The 14,212-nt window shown below is 37.9% G+C and overlaps 1 protein-coding gene across 3 annotated transcripts in view; it reads left to right on the top strand.

Moving 5' to 3' along the window:
- The first annotated feature begins 4,785 nt into the window (after positions 1-4,785).
- The window catches only part of PPP1R12A (protein phosphatase 1 regulatory subunit 12A), a 124,047-nt gene continuing 114,620 nt past the window's right edge, over positions 4,786-14,212 (top strand). The window contains exon 1 of one of the 3 annotated variants that reach the window (XM_081331121.1): positions 4,786-5,133. In XM_081331121.1, the coding sequence (XP_081187247.1) occupies positions 4,897-5,133 (237 nt within the window). In that variant the 5' untranslated portion in view covers positions 4,786-4,896. The remainder of the gene's footprint in view (positions 5,134-14,212) is intronic. The other 2 variants (XM_081331120.1, XM_081331122.1) reach the window with 2 other exon arrangements.

Genomic DNA, 14,212 nt, shown 5'->3' with positions numbered 1-14,212 from the left:
TACCATCAACCATGGTATCCTATTGCGGCGTCTCAGGGGGTTGGAAGTGGGAGGCACATTCGATACAATGTGTTAGTAGGGTTGTAGTTTTCCCACTGCATTTGCTTTTCAAAAATATGTCACACTTGTCTAAGTGTTTTGATGTAAACTTAGGATGAAAAAGAGTTGCCAAATCACTCTGACATTAAGAATTGCAACCGGCATGCTAAAGTTATTAAATGGAAGAAGGCCTTGTAGCAGCTACATCATTAAATCTTAGGGCAAAGACAGAGTGAATGAGAGAATGAATCCACACCAAATGAAAATATCCATCCTTCAGTATAAAGTGCCAAATGAATTTCAAACTGAAGGCAAGCTAAGTCAATCTATCTTGGAAGTGAGTTGTCTATTTGGGGAAGGGTGAAAATCAAAATGGCCACTGCAACTGTATGATTGAAACCCTATCCTTGATGCACGTAAAAGGAATTGGGCTTCAGTTGTGTTTTCAACATCTGAACTTTTTGGGACAACCCCCAATACACCCTTGATTTGAGGCAAAATAAAAGAAACAAATAATCTGGTATTTGCAGAAAGAGGATTAGAGAAAAACCTTCAAAACTGACTTTATGTTATGGCTCTTAGGATTTTAACAGAAAGAACTAGCATTATGTACCATTCCTGGAAAAAATGGGATTCTTGAATAGACAGTACAAATGCATTGTAGTCTTATTAGTTGAACTGTCAACAGTACGGCTGCCTTATTCTGAAGTAAGGGAAGAGTTCCAAGACATTTCTCCGATATGTGTTATAACTGATTATAGATGTTATACACAAAACATTCCTATGGACTGTTTTAATATTACAAACATGGTCAACATTACTTTGAAAATAGGTTGTGTGGGTGACTTTGATATGCCTCAATGTAGCACTTTATGGTGCAAACATGATGCAATGTGCCTCTCCAAGAGGCAATACAATACATCTCATCACGATAAAGAAGGAACACAATTTGCTTTGATGAGGCCCTTCATGCTGCCTATAAATCTTGTCCGCCACTTGTAACAGATAGGAGAAACTCCTGCACATGCGTAGCACACACATACAAGCAACACTTAGGAATAGCATGGAGGAAGCTATGTGAAAGAAACATGACTGCTTTGATTCAGTTTTAGGAGGAAAAGGGCTGTTTGGGGGAAGGCATTCCTTCAAATCTTTATCAAAGCAAAGAACTCTCTGAAAGATCTGCACATTCCAATTAGAGACTATTGCAGAAATCTGAGTATACATATATACTGAACGTTACATTTTTGTCTCAAAATGTTTGAAACCAGAAAAAATGTTATCAAAGTACTGTTGAAGCCCAGTCTTCTTCTCTTTAATTGAAGTGCATGGAACTCTCTTAAATATTTTATAACAGAATAGCAACAGCATTGACTTATATACCGCTTGTTCTGTCCCAGCCTATGTACGTCCTTGTTAAATGCACAAGGACAAAACCCTTTTTGATAAGTAGGCTGGAGACTCAGAAGAAAACAAACCCCTTTTAATATTGGTAACAAACCTGCCAAATGGTCCAAAAACAAAGGCAACAAAACACAATCCAAATAGAGAAAATTGTCCACACAAAACACAATGCAAAACAGAGAATTATTCACCGGCAATACCAACAGAACATGATCCCATGAAGTACTTTGCAATGGTTGCCTTCAGCAACCAGCACCACCCACACATTCCCTTTTTGTAATTCAGTCCTCAAGGCGTGGCTTCTCAATGCCTTCTCCCCCTCCCCTGGAGTTGCCCTACTGGAACCCTCTGGCCTACTCTCCTGGCCTGTCTTTGTTTGCGCGCGTCTCTCATGTCCTCCAGCTGTGCATCCTCCGAGTCTGACCCATCCTCCCCACCCAGCTGCGTCTCAACCTGAGCACGAGCGGAAGGGCCAGGCTCCTCACTGTAATGTAAGTCTTGGAGCTCTTCAGAGCCTTCCTCTGACTCTGATGGCTCCCCAGGCCTCTCCTCCCCCTCCTCCTCAGATTCTCCGGGATCACAGGCTGGCACGGAATCACAACACCACTTCACAGCCCTCTGTAAGTTGTTTTACAGAGTCAGCATATTTCCCCCAACAATCTGGGTCCTCATTTTACCAACCTCAGAAAGATGGAAGGCTGAGTCAACTTTGAGCCAGTGAGAATCGAACTGCTGAATTGATGGCAGTCGGCAGTCAGCAGAATTAGCCTGCATTCTAACCACTGCGTCTACTGTGAACTTCGAGTTGTACATGTTAGTATAAAATAGCAAAGCGCCCAAACACAATTTTGCTTAATTGTATACATAAACTGGATTCAAACAATTTAACAGGTATAATTCTGCAAATCAAAATTTGATTTGCTTTATGCCATGAAGATTGCAATTTAGCTAACAACAAAGAAATGATTTATCTCTATGAGGCATTTTATGTCATTGCATAGCTTTCTCTTAAGATGCTCCAAATTTATATTCTATTGTATGGAACCAGACACACATTAATTTTCATGGAATGGAATTACCCTTGTCCCCTCTCCATGAGAGAGTAGTTATACTAACAAAGTATTTTTTCTGTCAATAGCCTCAAGTTGCACAAAATTGTTTTATCCTTTATCTTGGGGATGAAATTCTGTGACCTTTAATAATTGTGCCTAAATATATATTGTATGTTTCAGGCTAATTCAGGCATATCCCCTTCCTTCTAGTTACTAGTGAACTTCCATGAAGCCATTTGCCCTCACCATTAAGCACTTTGCCTTCCTCAGTTCTTTTCACACCTTTCCTAGTTGTGATGCCAACTTCTCGTTTTGAACAAACGAAAGATGATAGCAAAGCTGTGCTACTTTATGGGGGTGAGAGGCTGTTTCATTCTTGTCTCTCTAACAATGTTCTGAACTTTAAATGTAACAGCTTCATTTTTCCACATTACAGTTCCAGAAAATGAATGATGGTAAACTGGGCTTTTGTTTTTTAATTGCCAGCTTAATAGGCCTTAAGTCTCTCCCAGGAGCTTCAAAATCCACAACCCTATGTAAGAGTTCAAGAAAGCTGCCAGGAAGTACTGGGACAGGCATCTACATTTACACAGCACCTACCAGTACCAAGAAACTTATTTTGGGTTTTGCAATTGGCTGAAGCAGCTGGGGTGTGAACAATTCTATTTTTTTTAATGTGTGTTTATTTCTTACCCATTTTCTACAATCCAGATACAATGAAATATCTTCTTCAAACGAATGTTTTGAAGAAATGGCTTTTTTACTCTATGGAAAATTTGGGATGACTTGATAGCTTTTGCAGATTTTATGTTAAAAATATTAAAATAAGAGAAAATGTATTTGTATATTTAGGACTAACAGACCAATCCTATGTATATTTATTTCAAGCAATGTGCTGTTTACTTTCAGTATGACTCTCAATTATTTAATCATACAATCTGCATTAAATCAAAACCCTGTTTGTTTGATCAAGGTATTTTTATGGACTAATGTCTTCAAATTGTTTTCTCATAAAAGCTACATTCTCAAAAACAACACACTAAAAGATTGGAGACTTAATCTTAAAAGTTTAAATTTAATTTCACAATAAAAGGTAATAATCATACTTGTTAATATATCTTAGAGAACACTTTCTAAAGCAACAAGGGCTTGCACACTAACAAGGAAGAAAACCTAATCTTACACGACTTTTGAAAAATATGCAGTTTCAGGCAGCAAACTTTGAACACTACAGTGATGATAACTGTGGGCACCCCAAGCACATGTATTTCCTCCTGTAGTAAATAGAATTGCATCTCAATCATCTGCAGGGTTATCTGTTTTTTGTTTCCAAATGTGATGTTAATTTGTTCATCCATTGCCCTTTATTTTGGGATGATGAGTGCCACTTTTTTAAAAAAAAAACAAAAACCGCAGGATACATAAGATAATTTATTGTGGCAACTTTATAGAAAAGAAAATCTTCATTTTACCCCAGGCTGTCACAGAGGAAAAAAGACACACTTAAAACACTGCTTTAAAAGGAAACCCGCGAAATAAAAAGGTCCCATCGGCTTTCCACAGAGGAAACTTCCTGCTTTTATGTCTCTTTTTACCACAGCTCTTTAGAAAAAGAGAAACTACAAAGCGGATGATTATGTTTACAGCATAATAAATTCATATAAATGAATTTATCCCACGGATTATTGAGCCTTTGTATTCAACGAGATGCTTTCGGGGTTAAGTTTCCTAAGCTTTTTCCTGAGATAACGTCGCATAGTTAGTTCAGTGAGCCGAAAGCGTCTGCCTTAGCGTGGTGATCTTTAAGATACACCTCGAGACCATCCGCCGCTTTGCTATCCGAGAGCAACGACTTTTCCCCACTCTGTAAAACAGGGGTCTTCAAACTTGGCCCTTTTATGACTTGTGGACTTCAACTCCCAGAATTCCTCAGCCAGCTTTGCTGGCTGAGGAATTCTGGGAGTTGAAGTCCACAAGTCATAAAAGGGCCAAGTTTGAAGACCCCCTGCTGTAAAAGCTTCGGTGAGCTGCGCTCGAGACCTCATCGCCAACGGTCCGTTCAAAGTAAACTTCATCCGCGGGCCGCCGCGTTCTCTTCTCAAAGTATCGCGAGATTACGTTAAGGAAGCCGGGCGCTTCATTTTTCCCTCTCTTTCCTCTTAGCTCCGCTAGCCGGCCGAGCGCGAGATAGGCGCGCGGGCAAGCGCGGGGCGGCGTTTTGGTGCGCTGGGAGCGGGGCGGGGAGGGGAGCCGACGAGCGAGCAATTCGGCCGCGCGAGGTTCTGTGGGATACAGGCGGTGCTCTGCTTCTCCGCCTCCTGCTGGGTGCGGAGCGGCTCCGCTGAAGCCAACGAGCGAGCGAAAAAGGCAAGGGAGAAAAGGGACGAGAGCCGACTAGGGCATGAAGATGGCGGACGCCAAGCAGAAGCGGAACGAGCAGCTGAAGCGCTGGATCGGCTCCGAGACGGACCAGGAGCCGCCCGTGGTCAAGCGCAAGAAGACCAAGGTGAAGTTCGACGACAGCGCCGTCTTCCTGGCTGCCTGTTCGAGCGGCGACACCGAGGAAGTGCTGCGCCTGCTGGAGCGCGGCGCCGACATCAACTACGCGAACGTGGACGGGTTCGCGGCACTGCACCAGGTCTGTCTCCTTGGTCCCATTTCTCCGGGCAGGGCTTCACCAGCTTCTGCTGAGAAAGGAGGCTCTGCCGCCCGGGATGAAATTTGAGGCCTGCTTTTTTTTTTTCTCTCCTTCCACTTAGGATAGTCTGGCTAGGGCGCTTCCGGAACCTCTTTGCCTTTGGGCGCCTTGAGGAGGGCTGTGGCCCTTCGGCGTCGGAACCCGCCTTTCTTCTCCCGATTTTTAGTTGGGGAACTTGGCCGGCTGTGAACATCCTTGTTTGTGTCCCAGGGATGTTGAGTTCTGCTGACTGAACTGCCTGCTGATAAGGCCCGGCCTTGCCTTTCCCCCGAGAAACAGGAGCCTTTGGTGGTCGTCTTGTCTTTCCTTCACTGACCTGGGGCTTCAGAGAAGACTTAGTTCTTCTGGGAAGGGGGACAGATGAAGAACGGAGAACTCCCCCGAGCTTTTTTATATATATATATATATAGGGCAAGGAGGACGAGGCGAGTCCTTTCACGAAGGAGGTAACTTCGTGAAGTGATGGGGGGGGGTGATTATCATTGCCAGAGTGGGAAAATTTAGGGGTTGTCCTTTAATGGCTGGCTGTTTTGCAGATGAGCAGAACGCCTAAACACATCCGTCCTAAATGCTGTTCTTAATTTGTTCAAAGTTGCTTCTTGGCTTTTGGTTTTTGTTTTTATTATTATCCTGGTGGTGGCTCTACACATTATGGAATATGAACTCCGACCCATTCTTGCAGCCCTTTCTATTATTTGTGGAAAGTTATAAAATCATTAGTACAAGTTAAATTGATTTTGCTTGCGAGATTCCAAAAATGACAGTTGAGGAAGGATGAGAAATCAACTGATTCTGAAATGTTCTCAAAATGGATGCTTTGTGGACGTTTAAGTTTTATAGGAGTCTGATTGGAATCTCAAATGTTAGCCAAATAAGGAAAGACTGTAGCAATCCCTAGATAATGTTGGATACTTGACTTGATGTCTATCCTATTAACAGACAAGGAGCAATAACAACATTATAAACTCACTTTGTGTATATATGTGTTTATATTTTAAAAAAAACAAGTGTAATTACTTTGACAGCTTGATTTTTGTTTTGCATGGTGGTAATCTTGGTAGTTCCTTAAAGATGTAGTAATTAGGATATCTTTAGAGACTACAAGTGCTTTTTGCAGTATACTAACAAGTAATGCTTTATTAAGCTTTGAAACAGTTTTCAATTTAGTGTATATTTAAAATTCCTGATGATGACACCCGGATGAAGAAAGCTTTCATGGATAAATTGGTTCAAGGTAGTTGAACACATATGTGTTTTGCCCTTAGTATTGTGCAAGATATATTATGGATTTTGTCTTTTGAATTAAATCTACTATTGTTCTGATATAATTAGTTAAAAAAATATATACATGCCCTATTTACAAAATGAACAGTATTATAGATTGCCACTTATGTTTTAAAGCTAAGTAGTGAAGTTTTCATTGTCCATATAGTAAGACTTTGTCACGCAGTAATCAGAGAAAGACCACTGTAGAGTTTACTTTTGTGTAGAGGCAATCGAGTGTCACATTTGGTATTTCTTGCTAGTTAGGATTTTATTGAGAAAATTATGTTTTGCACTTCAAACTCTGAGAACTTTAGGATTGAATAAGGTCTAAAATAGTGCTGGAACATACCTTTTTGAGATAATAGATATGTTTAAAATAGCTTTTTAACCTATAACCTGTGATCCCTGAAATGGCATGCCAGGCTGTAAAAATGTTACAGATATCTTCCCTCCAAAACAGGTACTCATTGGCTTTTACCACAAGCTCTTTGAGTTCCTCCAAAGACAGGAACTCATGGGGCTTGTTGGGGGAAGGCAGTATTGCAAATACTCTCTAGTTATGTGATAGAAGAAAAAAAAGTTTCATGAATATGGCTAAAAAACCCCTACAATCCTTAGAACCCATACCATTCTTATTCCTTGAGCATTCTCCAAAAATTAGGCAAATGTATGCAAACCTTAAGGCTGATGGACATAATTTGTCTTATGTTAAAACCCATAAGAGGGAAAAGAAGTAGAAAAAACTTTTCTCTTTTGTGACATGATGGCATGAGCTTGGCAGGCCTTTTGATAGCTTTTCTCTCTTTGCATTGTATGCTATTCTTTGGTAGCATAGTTCAGTACATTTGGAATTTCATGAATGATGTACATTATTAAATTAAAGCAATGGTGACATGCAGTATAGAAATTGGCCTAGCATAACTGAGAGAATTTCTGCTATCTTTCAAAAGAGGGATAAAGAAGACCTCATTCAAAAGGCAGAGTCATTCAGATGGCTACATGACTAAACACACATGTACATTTGTTTCCTTAACAATAGTATAGAACTGATTTGCTGTTGTCGTTTGGGTTGTTTTTTGACTTCCTAGAATAGTTGCCAATCTTCCATCCTAATTTTAACTTGATCTAGCCTTGTTTAATTTTTTTTTTAAAATCAGATGAACTTTTGTTAAGCACTACTTTCTCAGACAAAGGATTTCAGAACGTAAGGGATTCAAGTATAAGTGATTTACTATTTACAAACTCAATTATAATCTGGCATATAGAAGACATGATGAGTAAGAAAATGATACCTGACTGCAATTGAGATAGATAAATATTCAGTGAGATAGCCATTTATGCATATGTGTTTAAACTATTTAGCACATTCAGTGGTAAAAAAATGTGAATTGTGCCTTGAAGCAGTGTTGATGGTATAAAGGCATGTATTACAATGCTTGCTTAGAAAACTATTACATTTGTCCCAACTGAAGTTCTCTTTAAGAGCATTGTGTTAGACTAGTCACTAGGTTGGAAACTACAGAAGAAAAAATGTTTTGGGAATGTATTGTGCAATGATTGTAACCTATTTCTTGAAAAAGAGTTTTGGGTTTGGAAGTACAGCTAAGATTCTGATTAGAGATGGACATGAACATCCAATAGATTATATTCTGAGAAAAATGTAAATGAATTATTTTTACTTTCGAGCTTCTCTGTGCCCTTTATGCATAAGGCCACATAAGACTTTGCTCACATAGATTATTTCTAAGTCACTGTTCTTATCCATGGTTATCTATTTCAAGTGAGTTTGCTCATCTACTATGCAAAAAGCAAATAAACCTTATTGGAGCTTAACATTATTTATGAACTATGTTCAATGGCAAGATAGATAATAGTTTTATTTATATTCATTCCAATTTGGGACTTACACTATTCACACAGCAATAGTGAGTCAGTAGAAATGGAAGAAATTGGAGTGATACCTCAAAAAATGGTCTGAAACATTTGAGTGGGCATGAAACAGTAAAATAATAATTCATAGTTTATATAACTTGCTCTACAATTAACAGATCAAGCTCTGTTTTTATTTATTACATTTATATAGCTGCCCATCTCACATGAAATTTATAGATTTTGAATATGTTAATGAATAAACAATTTGTATAGTTGTTATTTCCTATGTATATCAGGAGATAATAAGATGCTGTCTGTTTTTATGGTGGTAGCATACTGATGAATTGCATCTATTTGAAAAATATTAAAGCTAAATTATTTTGCTTGTAAGTTATATTGATTTGAAATAGTAAGCATCATTTTATGTTTGGTCTGTAATGCTGATATAAGTTAGAGTTATAACTTTATATCCTGAAGAGTTAAATTATTTTCTTAACCCTACAGGATATCTAGTATAAAATATCTGCTAAGAAGACTCAGTAAAGCTTGTCACTAATCAACAGCCTTTATATCAAATTGTGTTAAATATGAACTTATATGTAGTTCAGTTTAGTCTGATAACTACAGGATCACGGCTCAAAGTTGACTCAGCCTTACATCTTTCAGAGGTCGGTAAAATGACCCAGTTTGTGGGGGCTGACTCCGCTTAGAGAGGGCTGTAAAGCACTGTGAAGCGGTATATAAGTCTACTATTAACTATATCAAGAATCATACACAAAGTTCCTATTAATTACTTAGTTCTTTTATTGCAATAACGTCTGTTTTACATAAGAGAGAATAGGAATAACAGCAGTTTAGAAAAATAGCAGGAATACTGAGTTAGTGTTGGGAGTGCTCTCTCTGTGTGTATCCATAAAATCATACATGTAACTGTGTGCTATTATTTTAAATGTTAGCCATATCTTTTTCATAAAAGATTGTTTCCCAAAGATGAAAAAGTAGAGTTTTAAAACATTTTGTTTTTCATCATGTAGACGTAGGTATTATATAAAAGTCCAAATGCTAATATAATATTTGTAAAGAGAATTTTAACATTCATTATTATAAATAAATTATGGAAGAATAATCTATTTTGACTGTTATGGTGCAGTTTATTCCCAGAGTAACTTTATTCTTATGGTTTAGGCATATATAAGTATAGTAGTTAATAGAAAAATAAATGTTATCAAGTGTAGATTTTTACCATTGCCTTTGACATTTGATTATTTTTCATTTTTAATATAATAGTAGTAGCAGCAGAAAAGGCTGGAGATAGATAGAACTACCTTCAGAAATGCCCTATTTATTTACTTTATATATGTATCACATTTAGAAACTGTCCATCTCAAACTGTGCCTTGCTTTCATGAGTACCATCAAAATCTTTATTGGAAATTGAAAACTGAATTAATTTTCATTTAGCTCAGGAATTCAGCAATTTTGTTTACTATTTTTAAGTATGGGTTGGATGAACACCTTGGTTTTAAAGCTTTACAAATCAGTTCTAAAATTATACTTTGAGCAAAAGTACAACCACATTTTTAGAATATGAACTTATTACTGTATTCAGTAAGATTGTTTTTCTTTGGTAATATATAAATAATTCAGAAACATATTTTGCAATATTTATTGTGCCATAACTAAGACTTGAGCAGTCACAAATTATGCACCTTTTGCTTTTTATATTTTATTGATTGATTTATTACATTTGTATGTGCCAATCTCTCATCAAGCAACTCGGCTGCTTTTTCATGAACTGGAATGGAAACAGCAAGGTAGTTTAGATGTTCCAAGAACTCTTAAGTATACTACAGTTGTAAAGTAAAAAAGCAGGTTATTTGAGGGGGAAAAAATAACAGCCCTTTGTAAGATTGTGACATCAGAAAGGTCTTTCTGTTGAATAATTTAAAGGACCTCCCCAATTTGCTAATTAAAACAATTTATTGTCTTAACAGTCATGATTTGATTTATTCTATCCTAGATGTTTGATATTTTTCATAAAGTAGGTGAATGTCATGGCTTCTACAACCACAGAATAACTGGAAGCCCACATTAACCTAAGCCATCATTCATTGAAGAAGCCAGAATTGGCTGCTTTCAAAAGACTATATTGTAAACCATGCTTTACTAAGTTTAGTGGCTGTGTTCATATGTTATACTAAGCTAAAACCAATAAAACCATGGGTATAGATAATATAAAAATAAATATCTCTGCATATTTGGGGTGGGCCAAATGACTAAAAGAATGCATCTCAGTATGTATATAGTAGTTGATCTGCAAGAATACTGGTAGTCCTTGCTTAATGGTGGTAATTGGGACTATCAATTCTGCAGTTGCAGCGATCCCAGTTGCTGTCATTAGGCAAATCCTGCACAGTCGCAGCATCCTGTGGTCACATGATTGTCATTCACAACCTCCTTCTGGGTTCCCATTGACTGCTTGTCAGAAGCCAGCAATAAAGGTTTGAAATAACAATCTTGATGCTATGATGCTGTAATTGTGAGCTAGTTACCAAGCACATGCATCCTGCAATGGCTGCAACTGCAGGTTATCATAAGTCTCCCTAATTCTACACTGTCACGACTTCAACAATCACTTCAACATTTACATTAACTCCATAATTATATTATGTTGAAAATTAAATAGTTGTTCAAGAAACGCAAGTAATCCGATTTCTTATTCATAATGGAAGATTTTAGTATGATTGAGAAAAGTAGTACAGTATAGCAAACAAATTGAATCAGTCATTAAAATGCCCACAGTTTGCATACAATATTCATACAGGCCTATAAAAACAGGGATAACTAAACTGTTACATCAAAAGAGCACAAATGTGTATCTTGATTTTTATATAAAATAAGACACAATATAAAGTTTTCTTGTGATTATAATAAGTGTATAGTGTATAATCATGGTGGACAAACAAGCATATATATACATTTTTCTTCTATAGAAATGTAATATTGTTTTGTTGCAGAAAAAGTTTCCTGGCAGAACAGCTCATATTATATCCTTTTTTGTTTGGAGATAAAATTAAATTATGTTCTTTTATTATACATCAAATATATAGAATATATGTGAAAATGTATATAAAAACTATGTAGAAAGAGAAAATTCAAAAGAAGACATGTCTGTCATCATTAGTAATCAGTATAGTGTTAACAGTTTAGTTGTGTTCATTAATACTAACTTAGGAAGCAGTTTAGTTTACTAGTTCAGTATAAATGAATCTTCCAAATTATTTCAAGAAATGTAAATTCTAAACTGCTAATTTAAAAGTTTACAACTTTCTTTGCACTATTTACATATATGCCACACCATTGCATTCAAATATTCAAATTTTTTATTACCGTAACTGCTTTGCTGATTTTATTAACCATAAAAAGGCAACTCTAAGAGAGTTACAAAGCAGTAGGACTTGTAGTAAGCAGTGCATGTTCTGATGTTATCTTGTAGGCGGAGACATTCCAAGTTGTCATGTATTGCTAGATACATTCCTGAAATGACAGTCAGTGGAAACTCTGGCGTAGAATAGAGGTTTTCCTCAGCTGTCACCATCTTTAGTAGCATGTCAGTATATTGTTAGAACAATAAGGAAATATGTCTCCTTTGTATTTGTGGCCAAATAGTATCCTTGAATAGCAAGAAAATAATGTAGTAATTCTGAGCATCACCAACAAATGTAGTTTCTTATGTTCTGAGAACTCCATTGGGAGATCTTGTGTATAAAATTAGAAAAAGATTCAGTCGGCCTTTGTGATAGAAGGGGAACAAAACATAAACTTGTTACGCCACCAGATTCCATAACAAAGTGCATGAAAGTTTCACTGCATTGGGGATTTTTCATGTAACATGTCTCATAAAATAAGTATTATAACACTGCAGTTCTGGAATCTAATGGCTCTTCTGTGTGTCAGTAGTAAGTTATATTTGCATTCGGTGAGGCTTAGTCCTAGAAAAATATATTTTTTATTTATTTATTTTAATTCCATTTATATCCCGCCCTTCTCTGAAGGCTTACAAGCTTAGCAGTAGCCTTCATTCTATGTATATGCCTGCTTATTAGGGCTTTCACACACACCCCAAGCGGCATTATTACAAAGTCAGCTTAATTGCCCCCAACAATCTGGGTCCTCATTTTACCTACCTCGGAAGGATGGAAGGCTGAGTCAACCTTGAGCCTGGTGGGATGTGAACCTGCACTAATTGCAGACAGCTGGTGTTACTTAAGGAGGCATTAGCCCAATATGGGCAGTTGTGGCCTAAATCAAACAAACTACTATGAATAAAAATTTATTTATTGATCATATGTATACACTATTACATTGAACAAATTCACTACCATTTACAATACAAATAAAACAATGCCAACTGGACATTTGGGTAGACAGTTGTGCACAGGAGGCAACCATGTACCCAGTCTCTATTGGGTTCCCACATATGTGGTGAACAGTGAACCTCCATATCCAAGATAAGTGCATAGGCTAGACCAGTTTCACTGTGAGGAGGCAGTAGTGAAGATATCTAGGAGCCAAACCGTGTTGCCCTTTGAATCTGGAAGCCAGGGCAGTGCCTGCAGTATATCTATAATGCATCAGTCACAGCTTTTATTTACCAGCAGATGGGCTGCTGTATTTTGCATGATATAGTTTCTAGGTAGTTTTGTACACTGTAAAGCGGCCTCATGTAAAGGCTTGAATTAATGTCAGTCCTTCCACCCAGATAGTCGACAGATGGCATTTCAGCCAAATTGAGACAAAAGAACCCATGGCCATAACATCTGTCTGCGAATATAGCGGTAGCTGTGAGTTCAAAACAATTTCCAGGTCACAGACTTAAAATTTGAAGAGGAATTCTTCCCATCCACAATTAAAACCAAAGCAGACAGAGGGCCAAATGATTTCTGGACAAATAAAAACTGTAAAATTCCCTTGGGCATGTTGTTGTTAGTTGCGAAGTCGTGTCCGACCCATCACAACCCCATGGACAACGTTCCTCCAGATCTTCCTGTCCTCTACCATCTTCTGGAGTCCATTTAAGCTCATGCCTACTGCTTCAGTGACTCCATCCAGCCACCTCATTCTCTGTTGTCCCTTTCTTCTCTTTCCCTCAATCTTTCCCAGCATTAGGCTCTTCTCCAGTGAGTCCTTCCTTCTCATTAGGTAGCCAAAGTATTTGAGTTTCAACTTCAGGATCTGGCCTTCTAAAGAGCAGTCAGGGTTGATTTCCTCTAGGACTGACCGGTTTGATCACCTTGCAATCCAAGGGACTCGCAGGAGTCTTCTCCAACACCATAGTTCAAAGGCCTCAATTCTTTGGCGCTCAGCCTTTCTTATAGTTTTACTGCCATACATTGCAATTGGGAAGACCATAGCCTTGACTATACACACTATTGTGGGCAGGGTGATGTCTCTGCTTTTTAGTGTGCTGTCTAGATTTGCCATGGCTTTCCTCCCCAGGAGCAAGCGTCTTTTAATTTCTTGGCTGCAGTGCCCATCTGCGGTGATCTTGGAGCCCAGGAAAATAAAATCTGTCAGTACCTCCATTTCTTCCCCATCTATTTGCCAGGAATTGAGAGGGCCGGATGCCATGATCTTGGTTTTCTTAATGTTAAGTTTCAAGCCAACTTTTGCATTCTCCTTCTTCACCCGCAACAAGAGGCTCTTTAGTTCCTCTTCACTTTCTGCCATTAGAGTGGTATCATCTGCATATATTAGGTTGTTGATATTTCTCCCAGCAATCTTAATTCCAACTTTTGATTCATCTAGCCCTGCCTTTCTCATGATGGGCTCTGCATATAAGTTAAATAGGCAGGGCGACAGTATACAGCCTTGCCGGACTC

This window comes from Vipera berus (assembly GCF_964194415.1).
Source record: "Vipera berus genome assembly, chromosome: 6".
Lineage (NCBI taxonomy): Eukaryota > Metazoa > Chordata > Lepidosauria > Squamata > Viperidae > Vipera > Vipera berus.
The sequence above is the reverse complement of the archived record's forward strand: the minus strand, read 5'-3'. Positions and strand labels throughout refer to the sequence as shown.